Source organism: Mandrillus leucophaeus, unplaced genomic scaffold (assembly GCF_000951045.1).
Source record: "Mandrillus leucophaeus isolate KB7577 unplaced genomic scaffold, Mleu.le_1.0 Scaffold194, whole genome shotgun sequence".
Classification (NCBI taxonomy): domain Eukaryota; kingdom Metazoa; phylum Chordata; class Mammalia; order Primates; family Cercopithecidae; genus Mandrillus; species Mandrillus leucophaeus.
In genome coordinates, this window is record NW_012101965.1 from 1,190,024 (window position 1) to 1,217,147 (window position 27,124).

At 39.3% G+C, this 27,124-nt stretch overlaps 2 protein-coding genes across 2 annotated transcripts in view; one reads left to right on the plus strand and one right to left on the minus strand.

Moving 5' to 3' along the window:
- The window catches only part of ARFGEF3 (ARFGEF family member 3), a 136,154-nt gene extending 117,124 nt beyond the window's left edge, over positions 1–19,030 (minus strand). The window contains 2 exon segments of the mRNA XM_011978416.1: positions 16,018–16,149; positions 18,953–19,030. Coding sequence (XP_011833806.1) covers positions 16,018–16,149; positions 18,953–18,958 — 138 coding nt within the window. The 5' untranslated portion in view covers positions 18,959–19,030.
- Positions 7,984–8,388, plus strand: PBOV1 (prostate and breast cancer overexpressed 1). Its single transcript, XM_011978442.1, is given in 3 exon segments — positions 7,984–8,065; positions 8,068–8,327; positions 8,329–8,388. Coding segments are annotated over 3 exon segments (402 nt in total).
- Positions 19,031–27,124: the final 8,094 nt, after the last annotated feature.

Genomic DNA, 27,124 nt, shown 5'->3' on the forward strand with positions numbered 1-27,124 from the left:
CGAGTTAATGGGTGCAGCACACCAACACAGCACAAGTATACATATGTAACAAACCTGCACGTTGTGCACATGTACCCTAGAACTTAAAGTATAATAAAAAAAAAAAAAAAAGAGAGAGAAAGAAAAAGAATCTAGAAAATGTGGTCACGTTAACATGAGAGAGGGATGGATGTGGACAGATAATGATGACGAGTACAGAATCGCAGATGTGCTCTTTTAAGAATATCCTGAATTAATCCTCTCCCAAGGACATGTCCTGGTCATGATCGGGAGTTTCTCTGTCAGGCACACACTGCCCAGCGGCCATGATCAGGGCAGAGCAGAGGCTATGATGTCAGGGCCACAAATGAGACATGATCATGCATGTGACTTGGTGTTTAATTGCTGTGTGACTTTGTCTATGTCCCCTAGCCCTTTAACTTTAAAATTCCCATCCCACCTTCCAAGGATATTTATAGGAACAAATAAATTAAATGAGTGTTTAAAGAAATAGTGCAGATGAGACAGATCTTTAAGACTGTCTTCTCACAGAAGCTACACAAGTCTCATTTGATGTAGTTCATGGTAGCTACTCCGACATAGATGATTAGGCTTATTTCAAGTAAAAAAAAAATTAGAAATATCAGATAATCCACATTGAAAAGCAAAAAACCTTTGATTTTCACTCCATGTCTTATCAATGCCACAAGTTCTCATTTTTCTGATCCAGCTCCACTTTCTTCCTTCTGTCCTCCCTTTTAGGCTACTATTCAATTCCAGTCATTATTCACTAAGGTTCTAATTGCTGTGGGATTACAATATAAAGGAAGCACAGTCTTTGACATCAAAAAAACCCTCACCATCTATTGGAGAAATGAATGCCTGCAACTGTTCTTCAAGGCTGGCTGTGATAAGTGCTTTCGCAATTGGGAGGTATATAATAATTTGGAAGGCCTAGAAGACACAATAACTTTGAAGACAGACTTTGCAGATGAGAGGACATGTGAACAAACCACCAATACTGGAGAGAAAAGGGAGGGAAAGACACACCAAGGGAGGGAAAGACGCGCCAAGTGAAGGAAGTGTCATGAGCAAGGCATAGAAGTGTGAAAGCAGAGGCCAGGGATGATGCTAGAAAGATCAGCTGGAATTTTACTGGATGTCAATTTAAATGCCTTATGTTAAGTGTTTCATACATATTAGGACTGGTCAGGCCAATAAATTATAACTAAAAGGAGATAAACTAGGGCAAATTGGAAGTCAGAGAGATAAAACAGGCACTTAATAAGATATAGACGATGTCGAAGACAGATCCTAGTTGTTCCAGTGGCAATGAATTGACTATTGCACATTTGGAAAAAAGATGCAGGGAGAGTGGAAGGCAATGGTCACCCGTGTTTGAAACCTGGGTACCATCCTACCATTGCCCTCCCACCAACCCCTACTGTCCTAGTCCACCTGGCTGACATCTGTCATACCCCACCATTCCCACATATTTTACAAAGCTTTATATTATATATTAATGAAGTAACATGCTTTGGAGAACAGAAATATAATTCATTCAAATTGCATAATATAAAATACTTAATGCTACAGAATGGGCAGACAACTCAAAACGCTTATTCCTATAGCACTTATTTGGAACAGTTTAGATACACTACTTAAATCTGTATACTTACACACATATGCGCACATCACTGGATTTCTCAGCTTCTTAGCAATAAGGTCTACCTTTGTTGATGCCTGCTATGTTTATAGGACCTTGCTGGGCCCTGGGAGGTGCCAGGAGCAGCTGGGCCTTGGCCCATGCTCAATACCTTCTATAAAATGTCCAGATGAATGGTCATCTTCACAGTTTCAGTGGAACTGTGCATCTATGTGCCTATTCATGATTGTAAAATGTGTAGACAATGTAGTAAAACAGCCCTGGTGGTACGGCAGAAAACTGTTCTGGGCATCTGAATGTCAGATCCAGGTGGCCTGACTGGTGAAAGGCAGTTTTTGTAACCAAGCAAGGTAATATTGAAGTTTCAGGTGATCTAGTTAGGGAAATTATAATTTTGTAATCCCTCATTCAGAATTACCAAATTACACTAATCTGGCAGGACCTCGCTTGGATGGGGAGAAAATCATCTCTAGTATAAGCAGAAAGCGTCTCCCATGAGACATTTCTGATATTTCCCATTATGCTCTGCTGAGAACCTATCTATCTTCTGCACTCACCATCATAAATGGTAACTCGTACAGGATTTATGAGTTGAAGAGCTCATTTCTGTCAAGGTTTCAACAGAGCCCTCTGCAGGACCATTTCCAGGGGATTCAGGGGTGAAGAAGTGATTCCTGAAGTGATGAGAGAATAGCTCCATGGCCACAGTACATCTACCTGTGTGCTGGATTATTCAGGCTTTCATTCATTCACTCAACAAATATCTGCTGAGGTGTTGCTAGAGGCCACATCCAGTGTAGGTATTGGACACACAGCAGTGAACAAATAAGATAATCTCTTATCTTGCAGAGCTAACATCTGGTACGAAGGTGGTCATAAAATAAAAAATTACAATAAGCTGTAATGAACATTCTGAATGGGAAAATGCAGTGTCCTCTGGGAAGGCATGTCAGGGTCTAACACATAATACACAAAGTGTAATGCTGTATTCATCCCCTCATGGAACTCTAAATTTCACATGTTATAACACATATAAATCAAACCTAGGGGAAAAGAAAAGGGTACCACCAAAATGGGAGCTGATTTTGGTGAGTCAATCTACCCGTATGCCATATGGTGGGCATGAGGGCATACTGAATGAACAAGAAATTATTTTTCCTTTTTCTTAAACTGTTAAAAATTATCTTAATTAACACACAACTCCTTCTTGGGGGGAACTGTGGTTTCATTTTTCAAAATATCAGATGTTATTTATAAATCAAACCAAACAAAATAAGCTAGTTAGGGCTCCAAAAAGTACAGCCCACAGAAGGCCTTGCATTTTTTTCTCTCTTGGTGTATGAAGAAAACCTTAATGCCAGGCGCATTTCAAAGCCCGACTCTGGCTCTGGCTGCGAATTTAGCTTTGTTACTTAACACACATTTCCTTCTGGCCTCTCATGTAGATTGGCTTTAAACTTCATAAAGTTAAAAATTATTGCATAATTCATTCTCTTTAGAAACATTCCAGTTCTTTTTTTTACTCTGTCAAATTCGGCAGCAAGAACAGAAAATTCAGTGACAAGCACAGGAATACTGAGACACCAAACGCCCTGCTACGGGGTGAAGAGTGTGCCGCCTTCCGCACGTGCAGCCAAATGGAGTGTTCATTGCTGGAAGTGTACCCCGACCATGAAATGTCAACAGAGATTTTTTTCCCCTCATGGTTCAGGCACAAACAACAAAGCAGACTTAGTCTTCTGAAGTTTGCAAAATGGCAGAATGTTTATCTTCGGAGTGAGGGAGGGATGGAGTCACAGAGTAAACAAAGAATTTTCAGAGGACATTTCCTTACTTCAGTTTAAATTATGGATGTCACAGAGTGGTATAATAGACACTGGAGACAGAATGGGGGAGGGAGGAGGATGAGGGATAAAAAACTACATATCAGGTACAAGGTACACCACCCAAGTGACATGTTCACTAAAATCTCACACTTTACCACTACACAATTTGTCCATGCAACCAATAGCCACTGGTACCCCTAAAGCTATTAAAATTTTTTTAAAAAATAAAATGTTAATGACAAAGACAAACCTTTTTTCTTACTTTGATCAAGGTTTTTCAATCTTGACACTATTCGCATGTTAGACAAAATAATTCCTTTTTTCGGGGGGACTGTCCTGCTCATTGTAGGATATTTAGCAGCATCCTTGGCTTCTACCCAATAGATGGCAGTGGCAATACCCCCATTCCCCCAGCTCCTCCTTCCCAAGGCCAGTTGTGACAAGTGAAGATGTCTCCAGGCATTGCTAAATGTCCCCTGAGGACAAAATTGCCCCCACCTGAGAACTACTGTTTCGTTCATTTCTATCCCACATGCCTTGTAGACATAACTCAGAACTTCTACCAACAAGCTTGTCCAACCCTGTGGCCCATGGGGCACAGGTGGCCCAGGACAGTTTTGAATGTGGCCCAACACAAATTCATAAACTTTCTCAAAACATTATGAGATTGTTTTGTATTTTTTTTTAAGCTCATCAGCTATGGGTCGTGTTAGTGTATTTTATGTGTGGCCTGAGACAATTCTTCTTCAGATATGGTTCAGGGAAGCTAAAAGATTGGAAGCCCCTGCTCTACAACATTGTTCCAATTCCAAAAGGTTGAGAGCTAGAATCTAGGACTTCCAGAGAAAAACTAGGATGAGCCACTGATCCTTCGCTTTGCTTCAGAGACTGTGGATTGCAGGTCACAACAAGTAGCTGGGCTACAACCTCGATCTTTATTTTTGACCCTAAGAAAATGCATCAAGTTATTTTATTTCATAAAACATCTACCACTACTAGCAGATTATCAACCAAATCACTTTCTGGCTCAACTTGCCAAATTTCTGGCAAACAGCTATTCTGAGAGACTTTTTAGTCAACAGATTTTGCTAGAGCTCCTAAATACTCAAGGTGGAAAATCTTTCCAATCCCTCATTGGTTTATGGTCATGTCACGGGTTCTTTTCTGGCCTTTATTGATTGCCACTAGAAATAAGTTACTGATATTCATCAGATATGCCCTTAGCACCGAATTCTAGGAAATACTGTACCAGTGATATTAATAAAAAATATGTAAATATTAGTTATAATTAATTTAGCTAATTCACTTGAACAAATAATCTGTTCATTATTTATATTTTATTCTCCCTTCTAAACTTTCTCCCCTGGCCAAGTCTTATAACTGTCATCTCTAACGAGAGGCCTCACAAATGTCTTTCTGGAGTCGTTTTCCCCAGGTTGTAATCCTTAATTTCAGTTTCTAAACATCACAAATAAATATTGACATATTAGACCAAATAATTCTTTTGTGCAATTCCATGAAAATCACATCAACCTCAATAAAGCTCTAATATGGTAAACGGCTAAACATTTCTTGTTCTAAAATTCTTAATTACCCTTGTAGATATCCCCATCAAGAAATAGAATCTATTTCTCTATCTTTTAAATATGAGGTATGGAGTGACCATTAACTTGAAATGACCAATGGGACATCAGCAAGCAAGCAAACAAACCTCCAAAACACTTGGGCCTCTGAGTTCCTCAATTTTCCCTGCCACTGCCACCACGAAGATAACCTGCCACACTAGAAAATGAAAGACCTGATGCAGCAATTGTAAGTCTGCCAGCCCCAGTCAAGCCACCAACTGACCAAAGATGTATGAGCAAGCACAGCTGGGATCAGCAAAAGAACAGGACAGCTGAGTCCAGCCTTAACTGCCTACCGCATTTTGGGGTGGTTTCCGATACATGAGGCATAGTCCCAACCATATTTATTTTAGAATATGAACTTGCTTTACTTTTTCAAATGAATTCTAGAAGATTCAGCTGTGTTTATATGGCAAGGCAATTTAGTTGGTCAAGATGAGATCTACTAATTCCAACCCTTATGAAGAACAAACTGGATTGGTCAGTAACGTGTTGATTACTGCTGGATGATAGATAACATGTGATTAAGACAGGAAAAAGAAAAGGAAATTACTGTGGAAGGGCTGAGTTGATGCCCTTCCAGCAAGTATATTAGACATGAAGACAAGCAAGTGTATTAAAACCTGTACCCAAAGGTTGAGTGGAAGAGTTATTTTTTCGTTCCATTGTACAAGTAGTTCATGTTTTAGAAATAGACTCTAGCCTAAAATTTCAGTAGAATGCAGGATGCATTTTCTCATAGAAATAAAGATATAAATTACAGATAGTTGCTCAGGGCAGCCTACAGATTTCTCTTTAATCCAGAACATACATGAAATATTCTGTATTGACAATAAAAAAATGGAAATAACAGAAAAATAAAAATAAAAAATACAATTCTTAATTATGCTAACATTAAAACTGTACTTAAAGGAATACACACACACACACACACACACACACATACATATATATATAGCCATGTAGAAAATGCTTATGATTTAAAGTATAAAGCAAGAAACAGGTTGGCTGTGGCAGCTCACACCTATAATCCTAGCACTTCAGGAGGCTAAAGCAGATAGATTGTTTGAACACAGGAGTTCGAGACCAGCCTGGGAAACATGGCAAAACCCTGTCTCTACAAAAAAATACAAAAATTAGTTGAGCATAGTGGTGCACCCAGGAGGCTGTGGTGGAAGGATAACCTGAGACCTGAAGGTCAAGGCTGCAGTGAGCTGTGATTGTATCACTGCACTCCAGCCTGGGTGACAGTGAAACCCTGCAGAAAAAAAGAAAAGAAAAGGAAAAGAGAAGAGAAAAGAAAAAAAATCCTATACACACAATGAATATAACTATAAACACCTAAGTAGATACGATGAGAAATCAGTATACAAAAATCAGTCAACATGATGGGATTTACAATTAACTTTTTCTCTTTTGGAATGCCCATAATGTTAAACTACTAGCATTTCTTTAAATTTGTCTTTTAAAATATTATACACACACACGTGCACACACACGTCAAAATTTAAATATAAATATTGAGACCTGTACAATATGAACTCAGTCTCTCTCTTAAATTAGCCCCTTAAGACCATCACTCAACCAGGAACTCTAGCTGTGAGTCCCGCCAGCAGCTTGGGCTTTCCCTTTCCCACCTACTCACTGCGCATGTCACTGCCAGTCACCAGCTGCTCCTCATTCTCTCTGCAAATCAGGTCAGTGCACTCAACCACACCTTCTGCATTCGGCCCAGGTGGCCCCTTCCTACTGCCACCTACCTGGATTAAGTCCTGGTACCTCTGGCTCAGCCTCTTCCAGTAAGATATTTCACGATGAAATGACTTGGTTCTGCTGATTCCCGAATCATCCTGCAAACACATACTCCCTCTCCTCACCTTCCATGTTTAACGTCCAGCTCTGGCTGGATCACTTGCCTGCTTACAGAGAGCAGGCCCTCCAGAACCTCTTCAACCTCCCTTTCAGGCTCATTGTCCACTATCCCTCACTAATCCCAGTTTCCATCTCCAGGACTTTTTTTCTCTACCAAGAATGCCCTCTCTCCCAACATAATTATCTGAATCCCACCTACTTTTCAAAGTCCAACTCATATAGTATCCCCTCCTTGAAAGGATGTTCTGCCCTGCTAAACATGCTTCTTCCTCCTGAATGCGCCTCCTGAACTTTTCTTCTGATTAAACATACACAGCTACCTTGAATTGTGGTAATTGGCTGCCTCTTTATTGCTTTCCTACTAAATTATAAACCCTTGCCTTTGAATGTTTTGTTTTTAATCCTATATAGTTTTATGCAGTGTTGGTAACAAAAATATATTTGCTTAATAAGCCAATAAAAAATAAGGTCTAACAAAGCAACGAATTTAAAAGTTCAATGACTTATTTTTTCAAGTATAACCTGTAACAAGCATATTTTGACTTAATCTCACAGCTGGGTTTTTAAGAAGTCAAATTTCATAGGTACGCTCCAGATAACACCCCCACTCCTTCCTCTTCTCTTTCCCTCTCAGACTCTCTGCAGAGTGAGAGCCTCATCTCAACTTGTCTCTGCCCGTATAAACACAGAACTTTTGACAGTTTTATTGTTAATACTTATAGACCTGACCACGCAAGGCCCTCAAGATAGGGTTGTTAAAGGGCTAGAGCCAACTTGATTCTCTACATCTGAAACACTTAATTACAGAGCTCTTCTGGAATAATCAAGTCATATGAACTCTACCCAGCCGGATGGAACAGAAACATTGGCTCAGCGAAAGAGTGGGTGTTTTCCTTAGACTGTGGAATCATGGCTGAGGGTCAGGACCTGAAATATATCGAGGTGGATAATTGATGTATAATAATTTACAAAATTATTCTCTTAGGCTACAGAGCTACAATTCACAGTAGTAAATATGAGGACCTTCTTAAGGAATCAGAAATATGAGGATATGCACAATATTATTCACATTTTACAGATCAGAAAATTGAGGCACAGATAAACTTTCCAAGGCTACCAGGCATTCTAGCTCCAGAAGCTGCACTCTTACCATTCTGCTACAAGATATTTTGAAAAAAAGAAAAAGTGAAAAGAAGTCAAAAGGCAACAGAGTTCATTGATTATTCCATTGAACAGTCACACCATGCCATTCTCACACCCTTGCAGACACATTTGACCATGAAAGGTTCCTCAATGAAAGGTTCCTCATTATCTTCAGAATCCATATTTCTCACATTGACCTTGCAGTTAACTCAAACCCCTAGGTCTGGAATGCTGTCTTCTCTACCTATCAAAAACTATACATCCACAAACCATATAAACTCTCAGCCCTGCTGCAAAGCCTTTCCAGAAAAATACAAATGTTTGAAAAGGATATTCTGCTACCAATGACTGTTTAAGCCCAGCCAAGTAACTGAACCATTCCAACTTCAATTTACTTATGAAAAGAATTTGATGATGTAGGAGGTTATTTCAATTCTAAAATACAAACCCATGTTGATCTTTCTCATTCTTGAACTCACAGATTATCTATTATCTCAATTTAGTCTGTTTGTTGTTTATCCTTGTGGGCCATTAAAACTACCACATGTGTTTCTGTCTCTCCATTAGTCAATAACTAAACTAACGAGCAATTAGTGAGCCATGTGCCAGATGCTCTGCTAGGCACCAGAGGGATAAGTATATCACCAATTTTCACTTAGTAACTAGTGAAATTTTCAAGTCACACCTGAGTCAAGAGTTTAGGAGACATTACAATGTGTAATGGAAACCAAGGAAAGTGAAACTGTGGATAAGGGGGGACTAGTGTATTTATGTATTTAATTGATTTCTGACACTATCAGTAGCCTCCAAACACAGAATGTGTTTTTCTTTGGTTTTGTTTTCTTCACCACAGGATCTTCTGTGCCCAGTACAGCACCTGACAGATAGAATACAATCAAATATTTGCTGAATAAATGATTAAAAAATCAGAGAACCTTCCCACTCTGTTTGGAACTATAGAACATCCAAAGTGATGAGGGCCTCTGCATTTATACTTGCTTAAATAAGATTATGTGAGAAAAGTTTAAAGACACTTAGTATAGTGATTATCAAATATAGTTAAGACTTGGAAATGGTGGTGCTTTAAAAAGATATTAATAGATAATATGAAAATCTCCATCTCAAAAATAATACATAAACTATTTAAAGGAAAATCACATCTCTAGGCTTTCAATGTTTGTTCATTACTTTTTCATATATTTTTACCATCTGCCAAAGGCAGTCATATCAAAGGGTAAAGAAAGATGGGAGGAAAACTTAGTAAGAATTATATTAATCTGTTTGCAAAGTAGAAAAAGATTCCCATCACTCAACCTTATGAGCAGGAAGAGGGAAGGCTGTTTGAGAACCATTTACTTAACAGAATCACATATTTTAAACACTTCCCTGAATTCACTGCACAAACAACATGTTTGCAGACTTCTTAGATCAACCTCCAACAACGACCCATTCAGGAGTTAAACATTTTTCATCAAACATTGGATTTTTCCTTAACTCCAGAGATTGCTACAAATCTTCTGAAGTGTCTCAATGGCTTCAGGCTAAGAAGAGATTTCTCCCTGTTATAGGAAGCAAGACAAATTAGCCATTTCACTCTCAAACTGCACTAATGATCACATTCTTTCCAAAAGGAACTCTAGAAGACCAAATGCCCCGAGTTAAGAACATCAAAACTAACCAGCTGAAGAAACTTCCCAAGTGTAAGACTCTGCCATTAAAACATTACTGAGAGGGGACTCAAACATAGCCTTTATTCCTTTGTCATGTTTCTAGCTCCCAAACCAAGCACTGATGGCAGTACTGATACATAATTTAAAAGCACACTCCCTTCCACTTTGTAATACCAGAACTCTAATTGGACACCCTGAAGCTTAGGAGTACTAGCCATACAAATAGTAAACTCTTTGTCCACGATTCACTCACCTGTGTATTTTCTGTAGATGTTTACTAGGCTTTTATTATATAAAAATACCCCAGTCAGGTGCGGTGGCTCACGCCTGTAATCCCAACACTTTGAGAAGTGGGTGGATCACCTGAGGTCGGGAGTTTGAGACCAGCCTGACCAGCATGGTGGAACCCCATCTCTACTGAAAATACAAAAAATTAGCTGGGCGTGGTAGTGCATGCCTGTAATCCCAGCTACTCGGGAGGCTGAGGCAGGAGAATTACTTGAACCCGGAAGGCGGAGGTTGCAGTGAGCTGAGATTGCACCATTGCACTCTAGCCTGGGCAACAAGAACAAAACTCCGCCTCAAAAAAAAAAAAAAAAAAACACCAATGGTAAATTACACTCTCCTTCCTTTTTCCCAACTCTCTCTCTCCCCCTCTCTTTCACACACACACACACACACACACACACACACACACACACCACCAGACCGATTAGCTAACTTAGTGGAAAAGACACCTAGATGCCGTCTTCATATGTGAATTTAGCTCACAGGACTAGTGAGGGAATATCATTATCATGGGAGGACACAGAAAACATACAGGACTCTGAGCCACTCCTAGTTTTACCCCTCCCTTAGCCTGTGACTTGCCTTTTCTGATCCATCATCTATACAAGAAGAATAGCAGTGACTAGCACCCACAGGCCTCTCAGGATAGACTTAGCAGGCAAGGTAACCCACCACTTCAGAGCACAGGTTTAACCTCAGGCTAAATACTGCTCTGGTCATTTCATTAGCCGTGTGACCTCAGTATCAATGTGTCTGATGCATAAAAAATGTTACATGATCAGCCCCTGTCATCTCTCCTTTAAAAATTATAAACCACTCTACCAATATTCACTTCTATTATCTAAAAATGCACATAAAAAGATAGCCAGTAATAGAATATTCATCAAATGGTCTCTCAGGGCCCAGCATCATCTCCTTCCTTATCGCCAAAGCCAGCCTGCCCTCCCCAGATAGGATACTCACATCTCCCACATGCTTACAGAGGCAGACGGCCAGCCATAATTCCTCCACTCAGCAGCCTTTGAAGACTCAGCCAGCTGTATCAGTTAATAACCTCACTAAAGGTTATCCATCAGAAAGAAGGGAAACAAGTCCTAACTACTCTAGTGAGAGAAGTCATTAAATCCATACATGGCTCCTATACAGTCTGCCTGGCATTCATGGACATAGCACACACCATAGGAAAATGTTACCAAAGCACACAAGTATGTAATCTAAATATTAAATTACCTTTATTAAATAGCCTACCAATTAATTTCAACTCTACAGTTCTAACCATTTATTTGCTCAAGCTGTAAAATTTTTCTTTGGGTTCCATAGCCATTTCAATAAATCAAACTTGCCTTTTCTCCCCTTCCTGTTAAATAGTAAAACCATGTAGAATAGTTCCTAGACTAAGTGATTTAACCTCATTCCTATTTGTCAGAAGCAGGCTGCACCGATTTTTTTTTTTTTTTAACACTCTGATTGAAAGTCTTCTTTCTAAATGAGAATACTATCCTTGGAATGTTGGATTTCATTATTGGCTAGTTTCTGTTTAACCTTGGAGAAATCTCTACAAAAGGAAACTATATTATTTTCTTTCCAGGAATTTAATACAATTGTTCCATACTCTTAAGAGTTTGACATGGTTCAATTTCTCATGTTTATAAGCACTAACAGATACTAATATGTGAATAAAATGCATGATGCAACTTCTAAAAAATAACACCCAGGATATGTTATAACAATGTGCTATGCTGTGGCTGGACAGACAAATTTTTATTTGTCCAACACTGCATGGTGTGGCCTTATCCCTCCTGAATGGTATATCCAGACCAACATTTGAAGATGTCCACTATATCTTGTTTTAAAATGTTTTCTGTGCGTGCAAAATACTTACATAAAATGACTGGAAGATTTTTATAGGAAATTTCTTAAATAATTTATCATCAGAATGAGTCATGTAGAAGCACCAAGACTAAATTAACATCCCCTTCAGATGTAATGGAAATCCCATCTTTTCTCTGGGGACTCATCTAATTCTCTCTTCTATAATTTTTGGGAGAATACAGTAAAAGCACTTAATACAGTAATGGTATTAGCAAAACAAGGACTTATTTAAGAGGCTTTACTTGGGTCATTACAAGTATTATAGAATTACAAGATAAAGGGTGTGGGATTCTGGAGATTACTAAAAAGTTGATACAGAAATTCCTCATTCAGAGAGAAGGGGGATAAAACTTATTATTCTAAGCCAGAAAGTCTACACTGTGAACCAATCTCTATATCGAAATAAGTATTTTAAATCTCAGAAATGGGAAATGATCACAGAGCCCTCACTTGTGACCTATCAAAGTCAGGTTACCATCAAGTTTTATTTGATGTTAGTAATAACATTACCCAAAGTATAGTTATCTTGTCATTAATTTTCTAGCAGCTTGACCAAAATGTTTATCAAAAAGTATACTACAAAAAATTAACTTCAGGCTAGGTTTGTTGTGAACTGAAATATTTTTCCCCAATCCTAATATTTAAATAGTTAAAAATAATGGTAAGTTTCCTATCATCTCCCCATCACCCCTCCTTTCTAAGCACCCCAGTCTCCAGCAATCATCATCTTACTCTCTACTTCCGTGAGATCAACTTTTTTCGATTCCACATGTGAGTGTGATCATGGTATTTGTCTTTCTGTCCCTGGTTTATTTAACATAATATCTTGTGGGTTCATCCACAGTTATAGTTAAGTTGGAGGAGTAAACTTCAGGAGTTCTATTGTATAGCAAGATGATTATATTTAGTGACAATATTTTTTTTTTATTTTGAGACAGGGTCTTACTCTGCCGGCTACAGAGCAGTGGTACGATCTCGACTCACTGCAACATTTACCTCTTAGGCTCAAGCAATTCTCCAGCCTCAGCAACCCAAGCAGCTGGCATTATAGGCACACACCACCATGCCCTGCTAATTTTTGTATTTTTTTTAAATTATACTTTAAGTTCTAGGGTACATGTGCACAACGTGAAGGTTTCTTACATAGGTATACATGTGCCATGTTGGTTTGCTGCACCCATCAACTCGTCATTTACATTAGGTATTTCTCCTAATGCTATCCCTCCCCACAACAGGCCCTGATGTGTGATGTTCCCTGCCCTGTGTCCAAGTGTTCTCATTGTTCAATTTCCACCTATGAGTGAGAACATGCCGTATTTGGTTTTCTGTCCTTGTGATAGTTTGCTGAGAATGATGGTTTTCAGCTTTATCCATGTCCCTGGAAAGGACATGAACTCATCCTTTTTTATGGCTGCATAGTATTCCATGGTGTATATGTGCCACATTTTCCTAATCCAGTCTATCATTGATGGGCATTTGGGTTGGTTCCCAGTCTTTGCTATTGTGAATAGTGCCACAATAAACATACGTGTGCATGTGTCCTTATAGTACCATGATTTATAATCCTTTGGGTATATACCCAGTAATGGGATAATGGGATAGCTGGGTCAAATGGTATTTCTAGTTCTAGGTGCTTGAGGAATTGCCACACTGTCTTTCACAATGGTTGAACTAATTTAATCTCCTACCAACAGTGTAGAAGTGTTCCTATTTCTCTACATTAATTTTTGTATTTTTTTGTAGAGATGTGGTTTCGCCATGTTGCCCAGGCTGGTCTCAAACTTCTGGGCTCAAGCCATCCCCCTGACTTGGCCTCCCAAAGTGCCAGGATTATAGGCATGAGTCAAATGCCCAGCTGACAATATATTCTTGAAAAATCTAAACAGTGGCTGTTATGTGCTGTCACCACAAAAGTGATAACTATGTGAGGTAATGCAATTGTTAATTAGCTAGATTTAAGCATTCCACAATGTATATAGACTTCAAAATCATGTTGTACATGATAAAGCATACTGTGTTATCTGTCAACTAAAAAAATAGCATGTAACAAAGGCCCTTATCTGTTTAAGCATTTTGGAAATCTCATTGTAAAGACTGACAGATTTATTGTTTTTCTGACAGTGTCTGACTTTCCTCCCAGACATTAACTAAAAGTATTAAGGTTTATAATGGTGTCATTGGAGAGTTCATTAAGAGAGGCTTTCCATGATTTCTGGTAGAGTTAACCTGTGTCAACTCCTATCTTCAGCAAGGCTAGCAGAAGGCATTGCTGGGCTGGATGGAATCAGAAAGCAAGTACAAGTTTTCAAAGCAGGTGCTACTGTTGACATAATATGCATTAAACATTCTGCTTGTGCATAGCTCCTAGAAGAATGGGTACTTCCTCATTTTAATTTTTAATACAAGTTTCTGTATTCCACAAAAAACCATTCCTGGGAGAATTTCCAGAATAATATGTAATCTGACTTGCATATCTTAGTATGACACCAAAGCTGACTCTCCAGTATTTGGAGACCTAAGAGCAGAAAAAAGATTCACAGGTTGCACTTCGAAGTTACAAAAGCGGTTAGCATGGCAGTTGGCTTTGCCTCTGTTTCAAGAGTGGCCCAGAGGTAGTGGAGAAGTAAAACAAAGCTGGAAGGGGTCACTCTGTGGTTCCTAAGAATGCACGGCTGCCAAACTTAAAGGATAAGACAAAACTGTACATTCCAGAATCAAAGAGAGTTAAAGATGAATGAGATCCTAAAGATCAGCTAGCTCAGGCATCATCAATGTTCATTGTGTTTAAGAATCAGTTGGGATGCTAGTGAAAGCTGCACATTCCTAGTCCCATCCACTGAGATTCTGATTCAGCAGCAGGAGGCAGCCATGGTACCAGTAGTGATACATAACATTTCTAAAGCACTTGCTTTGTGCCAGATACTGTGCTATGTTCTTTATAAATATCACCTTATTCAATTTTCAAAACAATCCTATTGGGTGGGTACTACTATTGCCCCCATTTCACAGAAAAGGAAATCAAGGTAGAGTGACTGAGACATCTGTCCAAGGACATTCTGCTAGGAAGTGGAAGAATAAGAGTTGAAACCCAGACAGGCTGGCTTCAGAGTTTGAGCTCTTAATCATCACCCTGAACCACCCACCAACAGGGTTAGGGTGAGGCCCAGGACATCAAGAGAATGTCATGACTGCAGTCAATCTTTTCTGAATGAGAAACTGAAACCAGGAGAAGTGCAGTCTCTAATCCAAGACAAAAATCCTTCAGTGCATTTCCAGGGAGAAATCCACCAGTGGATGACACCAACTATTCCTGAATATTCCTCAACATATGCTCCTCGAGAGAGGAAAAGGACGGAATGCATTATTGAAAGCTTTCTTATTGGTTCCTGCTGTGTTACCATGACCAAAGTGCTGTTATGGGGCAGAGTTTCTATCCTTTCTGCCCAACTCACCATTCACTCAGAGAATATGACACACACTGTTCAGCATAAGGGACCCCCAATCATGGTGATTCTTAAAAGAAAGGGAAAGCAGGAGGGAGAGATGCTATCCCCAAAAGGAAGGTGGTAATTGGAATGAGGGAGGTAAGTTTCATGTAACTTGAAGGAGAAAAAAAAAAAAGATGTGATTCTGATATGCCTCCCAACTGTGGTCTTTCTCCCCCTAAACTGACCATTCTGAAATCTCAGTATATATCAAAACATTATTATTATTATTATTATTATTATTGCTTTGTTTTAACATATGAAAGCAGGCAGACTACCCGGAATAATCAGATCTACCCCATGCTGGAACTACTCACACACATTCTCTTAAAAGGTTACAAATATACTTTCTAATAGCCTTTAATGCAGAACGAGGCCAAAAATCTCACGGATTTATTGAAATTGTCCCTTTTTGATGTTAAACCATCAGGGTAATTTAGGGGGTCCACGAGCAAGAATAACAAGCATCCGTTCCGAATGAAAGACGAGCTAGCATGACCGCAACGCAGACGCATTTTCAGATAACAAGTGCAGGGGATCCGAATGTGTTCCTGTCCCAATGACGCACACTGGTGGCCACGTCAAACCAACCTTCATCACTTCCACCTGCAGGTCCTCGTTGAGCGAAGGCGTCACTTTCACGGCATTCAGGATCTGATTGAGCAGCTGCTTCTCATCAGAGTCTGTTTCCATGGATACAAACCTCTCTTCCGACAGAAGCTTCTGTAAAGAGGCACAAGGCAGTGATCACAGATAGGCTCTCCCCTGTTGCCTTATTTGGTTGTATCTTATTATGGATTGATGATCAGTTTTCTTACCGGGGAGGCGTGTAGCTGGAGGCCATTAGGAAAGGACTTATGTATGCTATGTGCCAATAAAAAGAAAAATGCGGCCAAGGGCGGTGGCTCATGCCTGTAATCCCAGCACTTTGGGAGGCTGAGGCAGGTGGGTCACGAGGCCAGGGGTTCGAGATCAGTCCGTCCAACATGGTGAAACCCTGTCTCTACTAAAAACACAAAAATTAGCCAGGTGTGGTGGTGAGTGCCTGTAATCTCAGCTACTCAGGAGGCTGAGGCAGGAGAATTGCTTGAACCCGGGAGGCAGAGGTTGCGGTGAGCCAAGATCGCACCACTGTACTCCAGCCTGGGCGACAGAGCAAGACTCTGTCTCTAAAGAAAAGAAAAATGCACGCAACCCTGAGTAAATGGTTTTTGGCAAAGACCTTTTCCTGCTATTGGACTATTCATTCTAAATGCCATCAAGTGAAACTCTGATGTGCCAGCCATATAAGGTATTTAGGTGGTGGGGATGGAGAATGATCATGCTAAGAGGAATCTAGCCCTACCCACTAGTCTCTCACACACACACACTTTCTAACTGTGGCTTCATCACAGGAAAGAAGGTCTTGTAGACAAGATCATTTTTCAGGTTTTTATCTTTTTACTTCCTAATGTGACCTGTCATTTATCCAGGAATTATTTAGGAATCCAGAAATCTTAATGTATTTCCCCATCAGAAAATGCATCCCCCCAAACCTCATCCAGAAGACATTCATTGTTATGAGGACTCCCAGGAGTCCACCTCGCAGGATAGGCTTTCTCTATCTCTTTCTCATTTTCATAAAATTTTTTTCCAGATTGTACCAAAACCCCCCCGCCCACAACTTCTACTCCTTCATCTTCCTCCAGAGACACACAGATTAAGCTTCTAAAAGATCTGAAACCAGCTATCAGGTCCACCCAAGTCTTGTCTTCTCCACACTAAACCTCCTCAGGCTCCTCCAAATGTTCTCTGCCAGATAAGGTTTCACTTGTGCTTAGAATGTGGCCTCAAGAGTGGTCTGATACTAACTAGTGATACATAATTTGGATCACATTCTCAGGTCAAATGAGCTTAGTTGGTTGTCACAGTACATTCTATGCCTGTGAATGAGGCATAGAATTTCACCCTCAAACCCCTAATTCTTGTTCACAAGGACTGCAATTAAGCTACTTTCCTCCATGCTGTCTTGGTGCAATTGATTTTTGAGACCCCAGTATAGACCTTTATATTTGTCCCTATTCAATTTGTTCTTCTCCAAAGGGACTTCGAGTTGCAGCCTGTGAAGAACTTTGAGAATTCTGATCCATCCAGTGTAATAACTCCCTCTTTTACCTTCACACCACTGAAGATCTTGAAAATAATATTTCAAACCTTTCTACTTAAGACTCCCTGAAATTTTGCCTATATTCTTTCAAAAGGACTTTTTTTTTCCAGAATCATGTGGTATACTCAAGAAAGCCCAGAATTAGAGTTTACATACAATTTATTTTTATTTAAAGTGATAAAAACTGAGAAGCTCTAAAAATATGCCTAAAGTTAACAGGAGGTAGCGGGGGATGGTAAAAGGACGACTCACAGCCTACCAAGTTGCTTCAGTTAACACGATTCAGTAAGCCCTTGAAAACATGGCACTGCAATTTAGAATATTCCAGGGTTAAAGAAAAAAGGGAGAGAAGCTAAATGCAAAATCTACATAACATTAGAGAAAAAGGAACAAAAGTGGCAGATGAAAACAAATTCTCAACTATTTTTATGGTTGGCCCAATTACATTGGAGGAAAGCAAAAGGTTTTTAATAACATTATTGATAATGTTTAAAAGATTCAAATACTGCTGTGTACAAAAATATACATTATCTAATTCCAATCTGCTGGGGGAAAAAGAGCTGTTTTCTCATTATTTCATAAGTTTCCCAATACCTTAAAAGGTATTGGGAACTTTCTGAACTAAAAAAGCTAACTATGAAGCAGTTTGCACTGACATAAAAAGACATCTGACAAATGCCACCGTGGTTTATCCATGGCCACACTGAACAAACTCCTGCAGGCTTCAACTTCACAGCGCTTGTCTCTTAGAGGCCAACCACTTCAAAAAGTATGTGTATTTACATAGTCAGCACCTTTTTACTATTAGAATTAGACCCATTATGTTTGGTGTAAAACACAAACCAAAAAAATGTATTCAAGCAAATCTGACTTTTCTTGTTAAACCAAATTTCTTTTTACTTCCCAATCTTGCTCTGGAAATAAAAGATAATAATCCACTCCTCAATCTAACTGTGGAATAAAAAAACAAAACAAAATCTTTCCAGTTTACCATCAGTTTTTATTATATAGAACCACAGATGTTGAATGTATAAGATTTGAATTGGTATGAACTTGTGGTCTCTTTTTTGGGATCCCTTACTCTCCTGAAAGATGTCACACACACACACACACACACACAAATCCCTATTTTTGTGGGCTTAGCTACGTCCACATGAATCAGTGTCTGATCACAAAGGTTCAATGAAATAATGCTGTGTACAGAGAAATTCTGGTGAATATAAGAAAATCCTGTTATTCTCTATGGTTATTTCCTAGTTCAATCACATTTCTGTCTAAGTCTTTAAACAGCCAGTATTTAAAATGTTAACTATTTGCCCTTTCAATGCCAAAGTGGCCTGTCAATTTCTATCATCCCACTGCATTCAGTCAAAGCCATACCTGCATCCCTGCCAATGCGTGTTGGGCCAGCTTCACATTCTTGGATTCCAAAGCCAACTGGAGAGGCAGCAGGCATTTCTCCCTGGCAAACGCAAAAATAAGGACAACATGTGAGCTCAGTAAAGCTGGCAATCAAGTGATGTAAGCCTTATGTACACCCACCCCCAAATACCACTACACACATACACAAAAACTATAACCAATAATAAAAATGCACATGGGCTCAAGAGAAAACACAGCAAAGAAGCTGTGCAGAAATGATAGCCCATCAACCCCTTGCCTTCTTGGTATGGCTACAGGAAGAGCAAACACAAGGACTTTCACTAATTATTACCTGGTACACTCATTAGTACACAATGGGATCCCAGCCAGTCTGTGAACATGCTTTGTTCTTTCCCAAATTAACACCACTCACTGCTCACACCCAGCACACCTGGGGGTGAACAACTCTAGGAGGCATCATTAAGTAGATTTCTATGCCTTGTTTCTACCTCTTCCTTACCTGGAGATTATATGCATCACCATCAGCACTCTGTCTCATCAATATATACCAAAATTCTATTAGTTTGTCAATTCCTTCCCAACTCAAAGGATTCAACAATAATTTATAAATTTAACATTTGCTCTATAATCTCCATCAAGTAGTAGATCTGAGTCTTGTGACAGGTTCTTAATGAACATGTTTCCAAGACAGAAATACAAATTAACCATCAATAGCATTGGCCGATAAGAGGTGCTTAGATGTAACATTACCTAGAGTCAGGGGAGAGAAAAAAAAAAAAAAAAAAAGGAGAGCTATTTGGATATTTTAAAGCTTAGAAAAAAAAGGAGATTAAAATATTTTAGGAATGAACCAAAAGACAAAAATATCTGTTAGAAGCATCTACTTTAAATAATTAAACAACAGACCAAGAATTTTAATCAACCCATTATTTCCCTATGGAGTTACACTAGCACAAAAGTGAAATGTGACTTCATTTTACCAGGTTTCTCTACCCCTACTTAAACCAGAGCAGCCCCACTCTTATCTGTTTTATATTTTCAGCATAAACTGAAAGATACATTGATTTTTAGAGTGTGAAAGCTACCACATTAGACTATAGGATTTCATCGTTGGAGGAATAAGGGTTCCTGTTGTAGAACACAATGAAATACAAAGTTCATTATAGCTCTGATTTCTCCCTGTCCACTCTGCAGCTCTGCTGCTTTTCCATGGAATCCTTCCATCAGCAGCTTCACAACCGATGAAGTTAGAGTCACACACTCCTCTAATATAATGCCAGCCACACAGACTACAAAAACAATCAGGAAAAATGTTTGCCTTCCTAATCTTCACCTTGCCCCTCAACAACCCACTGTTACAATATCCATTTTTATATGACAATTAACACTACAGCCATTTTTCATTAGATTCATCCTTTGACAGATGGATAAATTACCCAACTGTGTTACATCCAGTTGGGTGGCTGTAACTTTGTCACTGTTATTTTATTGTCAGCTTGTCACAATTACAAGACAAACACTGTGGTGCAGTCAATTAGTGCAGGAATAGCTGTTTTTTTTTTTCTTCCAATTTTGTTTCTTTTATTCAATGTTAACCAGTTTAAGAGCTTAGAAAAATTAAACGGAAGCATGAAGATAGAGTGAGAAGTAGCAACCAAGGGCAGTTGGTATGCTAACAGAAGCAGCACAGAACTTCATCTGTAAACCCTTGAAACAATCAAATTTCCACCAGGATTAATCTACTGTGAAAGAACTTTCCACTTGAATTTGGAGTCAGATTGGCCAATGAAAGAGCATAATAGCAGGGAACAAGCATGGGGGTCCAAAAGTCTTACAGCCTAATAGTCCAGGGAAGAGGAAATATATCCTGTAGCTATGGGCTGAAAATGTACAAGTATTTATACATTACTCACCAAGGGCACCCAACAAGATTGGATGCCATGTCCAGCAGCAACAAGGACCCTTTTGGAAATCCTCAACCTGTTGACCCTTGGAAAGCAGCAATATGTTCGCCTATCTATATTACTCTGCCATCTGTAGTATTAGCCTTTGAAATCCTTATTCCACTCTCTCACCTGCTTATACATTCACACGACTGATACTGTTGACCTGAGCCAGGTTGCTGACAAATGCTAGGATTTCCAGGTTGTACCACCACCAGGGGCCATCACCACCATGCAAGCCATGGTCACCAAGCAGGACTGGTAGATGAAGGTGGTTCAACTAGGTTTTGGCTGAGTTGAAAAATATGAGTGGTTAGTAGAAAGAACATGGGCTGTGGAATCACATACACGTGAATTCAAATGCTAAGCACTCATAAGTTTTGTAGTCTCAATCGAAAGACTAAACTCTGTGGGTCTTAACTCCCTTATCCATAAAAAGGGCATTTTAAGACCAATCCTGCAGAGTTGGAGTACAATATATAGATAATATGTAGTATAACATATGTATCAGAGGTTGTCAAACTTTTTTGGTAAAGAGCCCCATAATAAATATTTTAGACCATGCACTCCAAATGGTCTCTGTCATAACTATTCAACTCTGCTAAAGCACAAAAGCAATCACAGACAATTAGTAAATCAATGAGTATGACTATGTTCCAATAAAACTTTATTTACAAAAACAGGCAAAAAGCCAGAGTTGGCTTACAGGCTGTAGTTTGTCCAGCACTGATATAGACAAAGTGCCCAACACAGATCATGATCTTCCGCATGCAGATCAAAAACAATTTTTCTTTTTTTTTTTTTGAGACGGAGTTTTGTTCCTGTTGCCCAGGTTACAGTGCAATGGTGTGATCTCAGCTCGCTGCAATCTCTGCCTCCTGGGTTCAAGCGATTCTCCTGCCTCAGCCTCCCAAGTAGCTGGGATTGCAGGTGCCCACCACCACGCCCAACTAATTTTTTGTATTTTTAGTAGAGATGGGGTTTCACCATTTGGCCAGGCTGGTCTTGAACTCCTGACCTCAGGTGATCCACCCACCTTGGCCTCCCAAAGTACTGGGATTACAGGCGTGAGCCACCACGCCTGGCCTCAAATCTTTTTATGTACCCAGAAAGATTTTGCACAGGACAGGGGCTAACTGTCCTGGGAAGGTCATAGCAGAGGCAAGCACAGCACCAAGATCTCCCTTAGAAAATGAATGCATTGCCTGGACACCGTGGCTCATGCCTGTAATCCCAGCATTTTGGGAGTCCAAGGTGGGCGGATCACGAGGTCAAGCAATAGAGACCATCCTGGCCAACATGGTGAAACCCTGTCTCTACTAAAAATACAAAAAAATCAGCCGGGCATGCTGGCGTGTGCCTGTAGTCCCAGCTACACAGGAGGCTGAGGCAGGAGAATCACTTGAACGTGGGAGGCAGCAGTTGCAGCGAGCCAAGATCACGCCACTGTACTCCAGCCTGGCAGCAGAATGAGACTCTGTCTAAAAGAAAAGAAAAGAAATGCATTGGGGAAATATCACTATAGACAAAAATTTCATCTGGATATTAAACCAAAGCACTCCATCATTCAACCATTTATCCAATCATCATCCATTCAAACATTTGAGTGCCTCCTGTGTGCCAGGCAGCATGCTGAGAGCTAGGGAAGGGCCAGCAAGGAACGGGTTACAACAGGTACTTGCTTTCATTAGTATTCATGGGACAAAGAAAGAAAAAAGAAAATTAGCATTTACTATTTATCTCATCTTAACTGTCACTACAACCTTCTTACCCTTATTCTAAATTTGAGAAAATTGAGGTTTGGAAAGGTTTTGTAGCCTGCCCAAGGCCACACAGTTAAAATGTGTTGCAGACAACTCAAACCCAAATTCATCTGACTCCCAAGACCAAGTTCCTTTCAACCTCTTTGGTCTCATAAGATCAGAGCAAAACTAGAATAGATGTGCTTCTTAACCTGTTTTAGTTCTTAAACACACACACACACACACACACACTCACACACTCACACACAAAATCTGGCACAGGACCCTCTTCCTAGAGGAGGGTGCCTATCATTCCATAATCCTCAGGTCCCCAAACCTCAATTCTACATGGATCCCAAGTTAGGAGTCTCTGTCCTTTATGGTAAAGAACTCTGCTCAACATTCAAGGTCTGTGTCAGAGAAGAGGGTAGTATAACCTGGCTGGGGTTCTGCTAGGACGGCCTTTGAAGAGATGCTACACTGAGCCCTGGGTAGCTGTGTTTGTGTGTATATGCGTGTGTGTGTGTGTGTGTGTGTGTGTGTAGGTGTATGTGTAGGTTACTATAAACATTTTATAGTAAATAAAATTCTATTGTTGAAATTGAGGACCAATATTTTAAGAAAATGTCTACAATGTTAATAGTGCTGTTTATTGCAAAGTAGTTGCTTCTGACCCTATCTTCAACAACAAAATAGATATTTACTTAAAATGAAATGCTGAAAAACAGGGTTTTTTGCTAGTAAATACTAGTAAGAACAAAAGTGTACCCACCAGTCTAATGCTTTTAAACAGCTAACAAAAATCAACATGAATGAGAGCAATTTACTGTAGTAGTAACACGGTTGGTAACAGGGCCATAATAATCTGTATCCAAGGCCTCTCATCCCCTCAGACCCAGCAGCCCCTAGAGTAGTACCACAAGCCTCAGATCCTGACTTCAATTGGAAATGAACCCATGTGCAAAAGAAGGAAATTCATGGGGCATAACCAATTTTGCTGCTTGCTCTGTGATACCATAAAAACCCTCCTACCTTCATTTTTTTCTACAAGTGATTTTAATGAAAGAGAAAACAGGCCTGTTAATTGGGTCTCAGGATGAAATTTATAATGAAAATGCAACATGGCACACACTCAATCCCCTTTGCACACACTGTACTGGAATAAATCATCTTTTGATCTTTCTAGATGCTGCCTCATTGGGAAAAGGGCATGGCAAAAACCAACATTCGATTACATTAAGCGATTATTTTTAATGCAGAGGCACGTGCAAATTTATTCTTGCCTAATTAAATAAAGGCAGTGGCCCCAGGTTTCATGTCCTGACATGCCATTATTTCTTAAAGAAGAATAATTAGCAGTGCTGCATATGCATGAGGAAGGCATCATCCACACTGTGATGCTGCATCTGGTCATGAAGAAGAGACTGAACCTATTTCCTTAACTGCATTGTCATGGTTAACAGACCAGCTTTATTAGGCTGACAGGTAACAATGGACAAAGGGAAATTAAAATAGGTGAACAAAGGAAGAGTTAGGATTTACCAATAATTATCTTTCAATACAACCACAAACGTGAACTTTAAAAAAATTGTTTGTAAGTTATTGGGGTACAGGTGGTATTTGGTTACAAGAGCAAGTTCTTTAGCGGTGATTTGTGAGATCCTGGTGCACCCAACACCCAAGCAGTATACACTGCACCATATTTGTTGTCTTTTATCCCTCGACCCCCTTCCACTCTTCCCTGCAAGTCCCCAAAGTCCATTGTATCATTCTTATGCCTTTGCATCGTCATAGCTTAGCTCCCACATATCAGTGAGAACATACGACGTTTGGTTTTCCATTCCTGAGTTACATCACTTAGAATAATAGTCTCCAGTCTCATCCAGGTCATTGCAAATGCTGTTAATTCATTCCTTTTATGGTTGAGTAGTATTCCATTGTATGTATGTATATATATATATACATACCATATTTTCTTTATCCACTCACTGATTAGTGGGCATTTGGGTTGGTTCCACCATTTTGCAATTTTGAATTGTGCTGCTATAAACGTGTGTGCAAATATCTTTTTCAAATATGACTTCTTTTCCTCTGAGTAGATACTCAGTAGTGGGATTGCATGATCAAATGATAGTTCTACTTTTAGTTCCTCAAGGAATCTCCACACTGTTTTCCATAGTGGCTGTATGAGTTTACATTCCCACCAGCAGTGTAGAAGTGTTCCCTGATCACCACATCCACAAAAAACATCTACTGTTTTTTTTTTATTTTTTGATTATGGCCATTCTTGCAGGAGTAAGGTGGTGTTGCAATGTGGTTTTGATTTGCATTTCCTTGATCATTAGTGATGGTGAGCATTTTTTTCGTACGTTTGTTGGCCATTTGTATAGCTTCTTTTGAGAACTGTCTACTCAAGTCCTTAGCCCACTTTTTCATGGGATTGCTTTTTTCTTACTGATTTGAGTTCACTGTAGATTCTGGATATTAGTCCTTTGTCAGATGTATAGATTGTGAAGATTTTCTCCTACTCTGTGGGTTGTCTGTTTACTCTGCTGACAGTTCCTTTCACCATGCAAAAGCACTTTAGTTTAATTAGGTCTCAGCTATTTATCTTTGTTTTTATTGCATTTGCTTTTGGGTTTTTGGTCATGAAATCCTTGCCTAAGCCAACGTCTAGAAGGGGTTTTCCAATGTTATATTCTAGAATTTTTACAGTTTCAGGTCTTACATTTAAGTCCTTAATCCATCTTGAGCTGATTTTTGTATAAGGTGAGAGATGAGGATCCAGTTTCATTCTCCTATATGTGGCTAACCAATTATCCCAGCATCATTTGTTGAAAAGGGTGTCCTTTCCCCACTATGTTTTTGTTTGCTTTGTTGAAGATCAGTTGGCTGTAAGTACTTGGGTTTATTTCTGGGTTCTCTATTCTGTTCCATTGGTCTATGTGCCTATTTTTATAACAGTACCACACTGTTTTGGTGACTATGACCTTACAGTATAGTTTGAAATCAGGTAGTATGATGCCTCCAGATTTGTTCTTTTTGCTTAGTCTTGCTTTGGCTATGCAGGCTCTTTTTTGGTTCCATATGAACTTTAGAATTGTTTCTTGTAACTCTGTGAAGAATGATGGTGGTGTTTCTTTGGGGATTGTGTTGAATTTATAGATTGTTTTTGGTAGTATGGTCATGATCAAGTGGGTTTCATACCAGGGATGCAGGGATCGTTTAACATATGCAAATCAATAAATGTGATAAACCACATAAACAGAATTAAAAACAAAAATCACACGATCATCTCAATAGAGCAGAAAAAGCATCCGACAAAATCCAGCATCCCTTTATGATTAAAACCCTCAGCAAAATTGGCATACAGGGGACACACCTTAATATAATAAAAGCCATCTATGACAAACCCACAGCCAACATAATACTGAATGGGGAAAAGTTGAAAGCATTCCCTCTGAGAACAGGAACAAGACAAGGATGCCCACTCTCACCACTCCTCTTCAACATAGTACTGAAAATCCTAGCTAGAGCTATCAGACAAGAGAAAGAAATAAAGGGCATCCAAATCAGTAAAAAGGAAGTCAAACTGTCCTTATTTGCCGACGGTATGATCGTTTACCTTGAAAACCCTAAGGACTCCTCCAGAAAACTCCTAGAACTAATAAAAGAATTCAGCAAAGTTTCCGAATACAAGATTAATGTACACAAATCAGTAGCTCTTCTATACACCAACAGCGACCAACTGGAGAATCAAATCAAGAACTCAATCCTTTTTAAAATAGCTGCAAAAAATAAAACACTTAGGAATATACCCAACAAAGGAGTTGAAAGATCTCTACAAGGAAAACTACAAAACACTGCTGAAAGAAATCATAGATGACACAAACAAATGGAAACACATCCCATGCTCATGGATGGGTAGAATCAATAAAGAGAAAACGTGAACTTTAAGTAACCCCAAATACATTCCTGAATGTTAGGCTGATTCCTCTTTGATGCTCTGGGTGAGAAGAGGCATGAAGATATCTTACATTTCTGAGGTCTGCTTATACTCTAAAATTCTAGGATTCTGTGATCTAAGCCATTTATCAAATAACTGTCTGAATTTCTTCACATCATAATCATAGCTCTGGTTGAAATGGCTTAGATGTGGCTTACAAAGTAACATGCTACACATGTTCCTATTTAATATTTAATTATAACTTTTGAAGGTAGATATCTAATTGTCAACCAAACTGAAACTAAGAGAGATTAGGTTACTTGTCCAAGGTCATATGTTTGCAAATGACAGAGCGAGATTCAGACTTAGACCATCTCTTTCCTTTTTTAAAAATATTAAATAGACACAGGGTTTCACTATGTTGCCCAGGCTGGTCTCAAACTCCTGGCCTCAAATGATCCTCCCACCTCAGCCTTCCAAAGTGCTGGGATTACAGGCATGGGCTGTCGTGCCTAGGCTAGACCATTTGTTTTGAAAA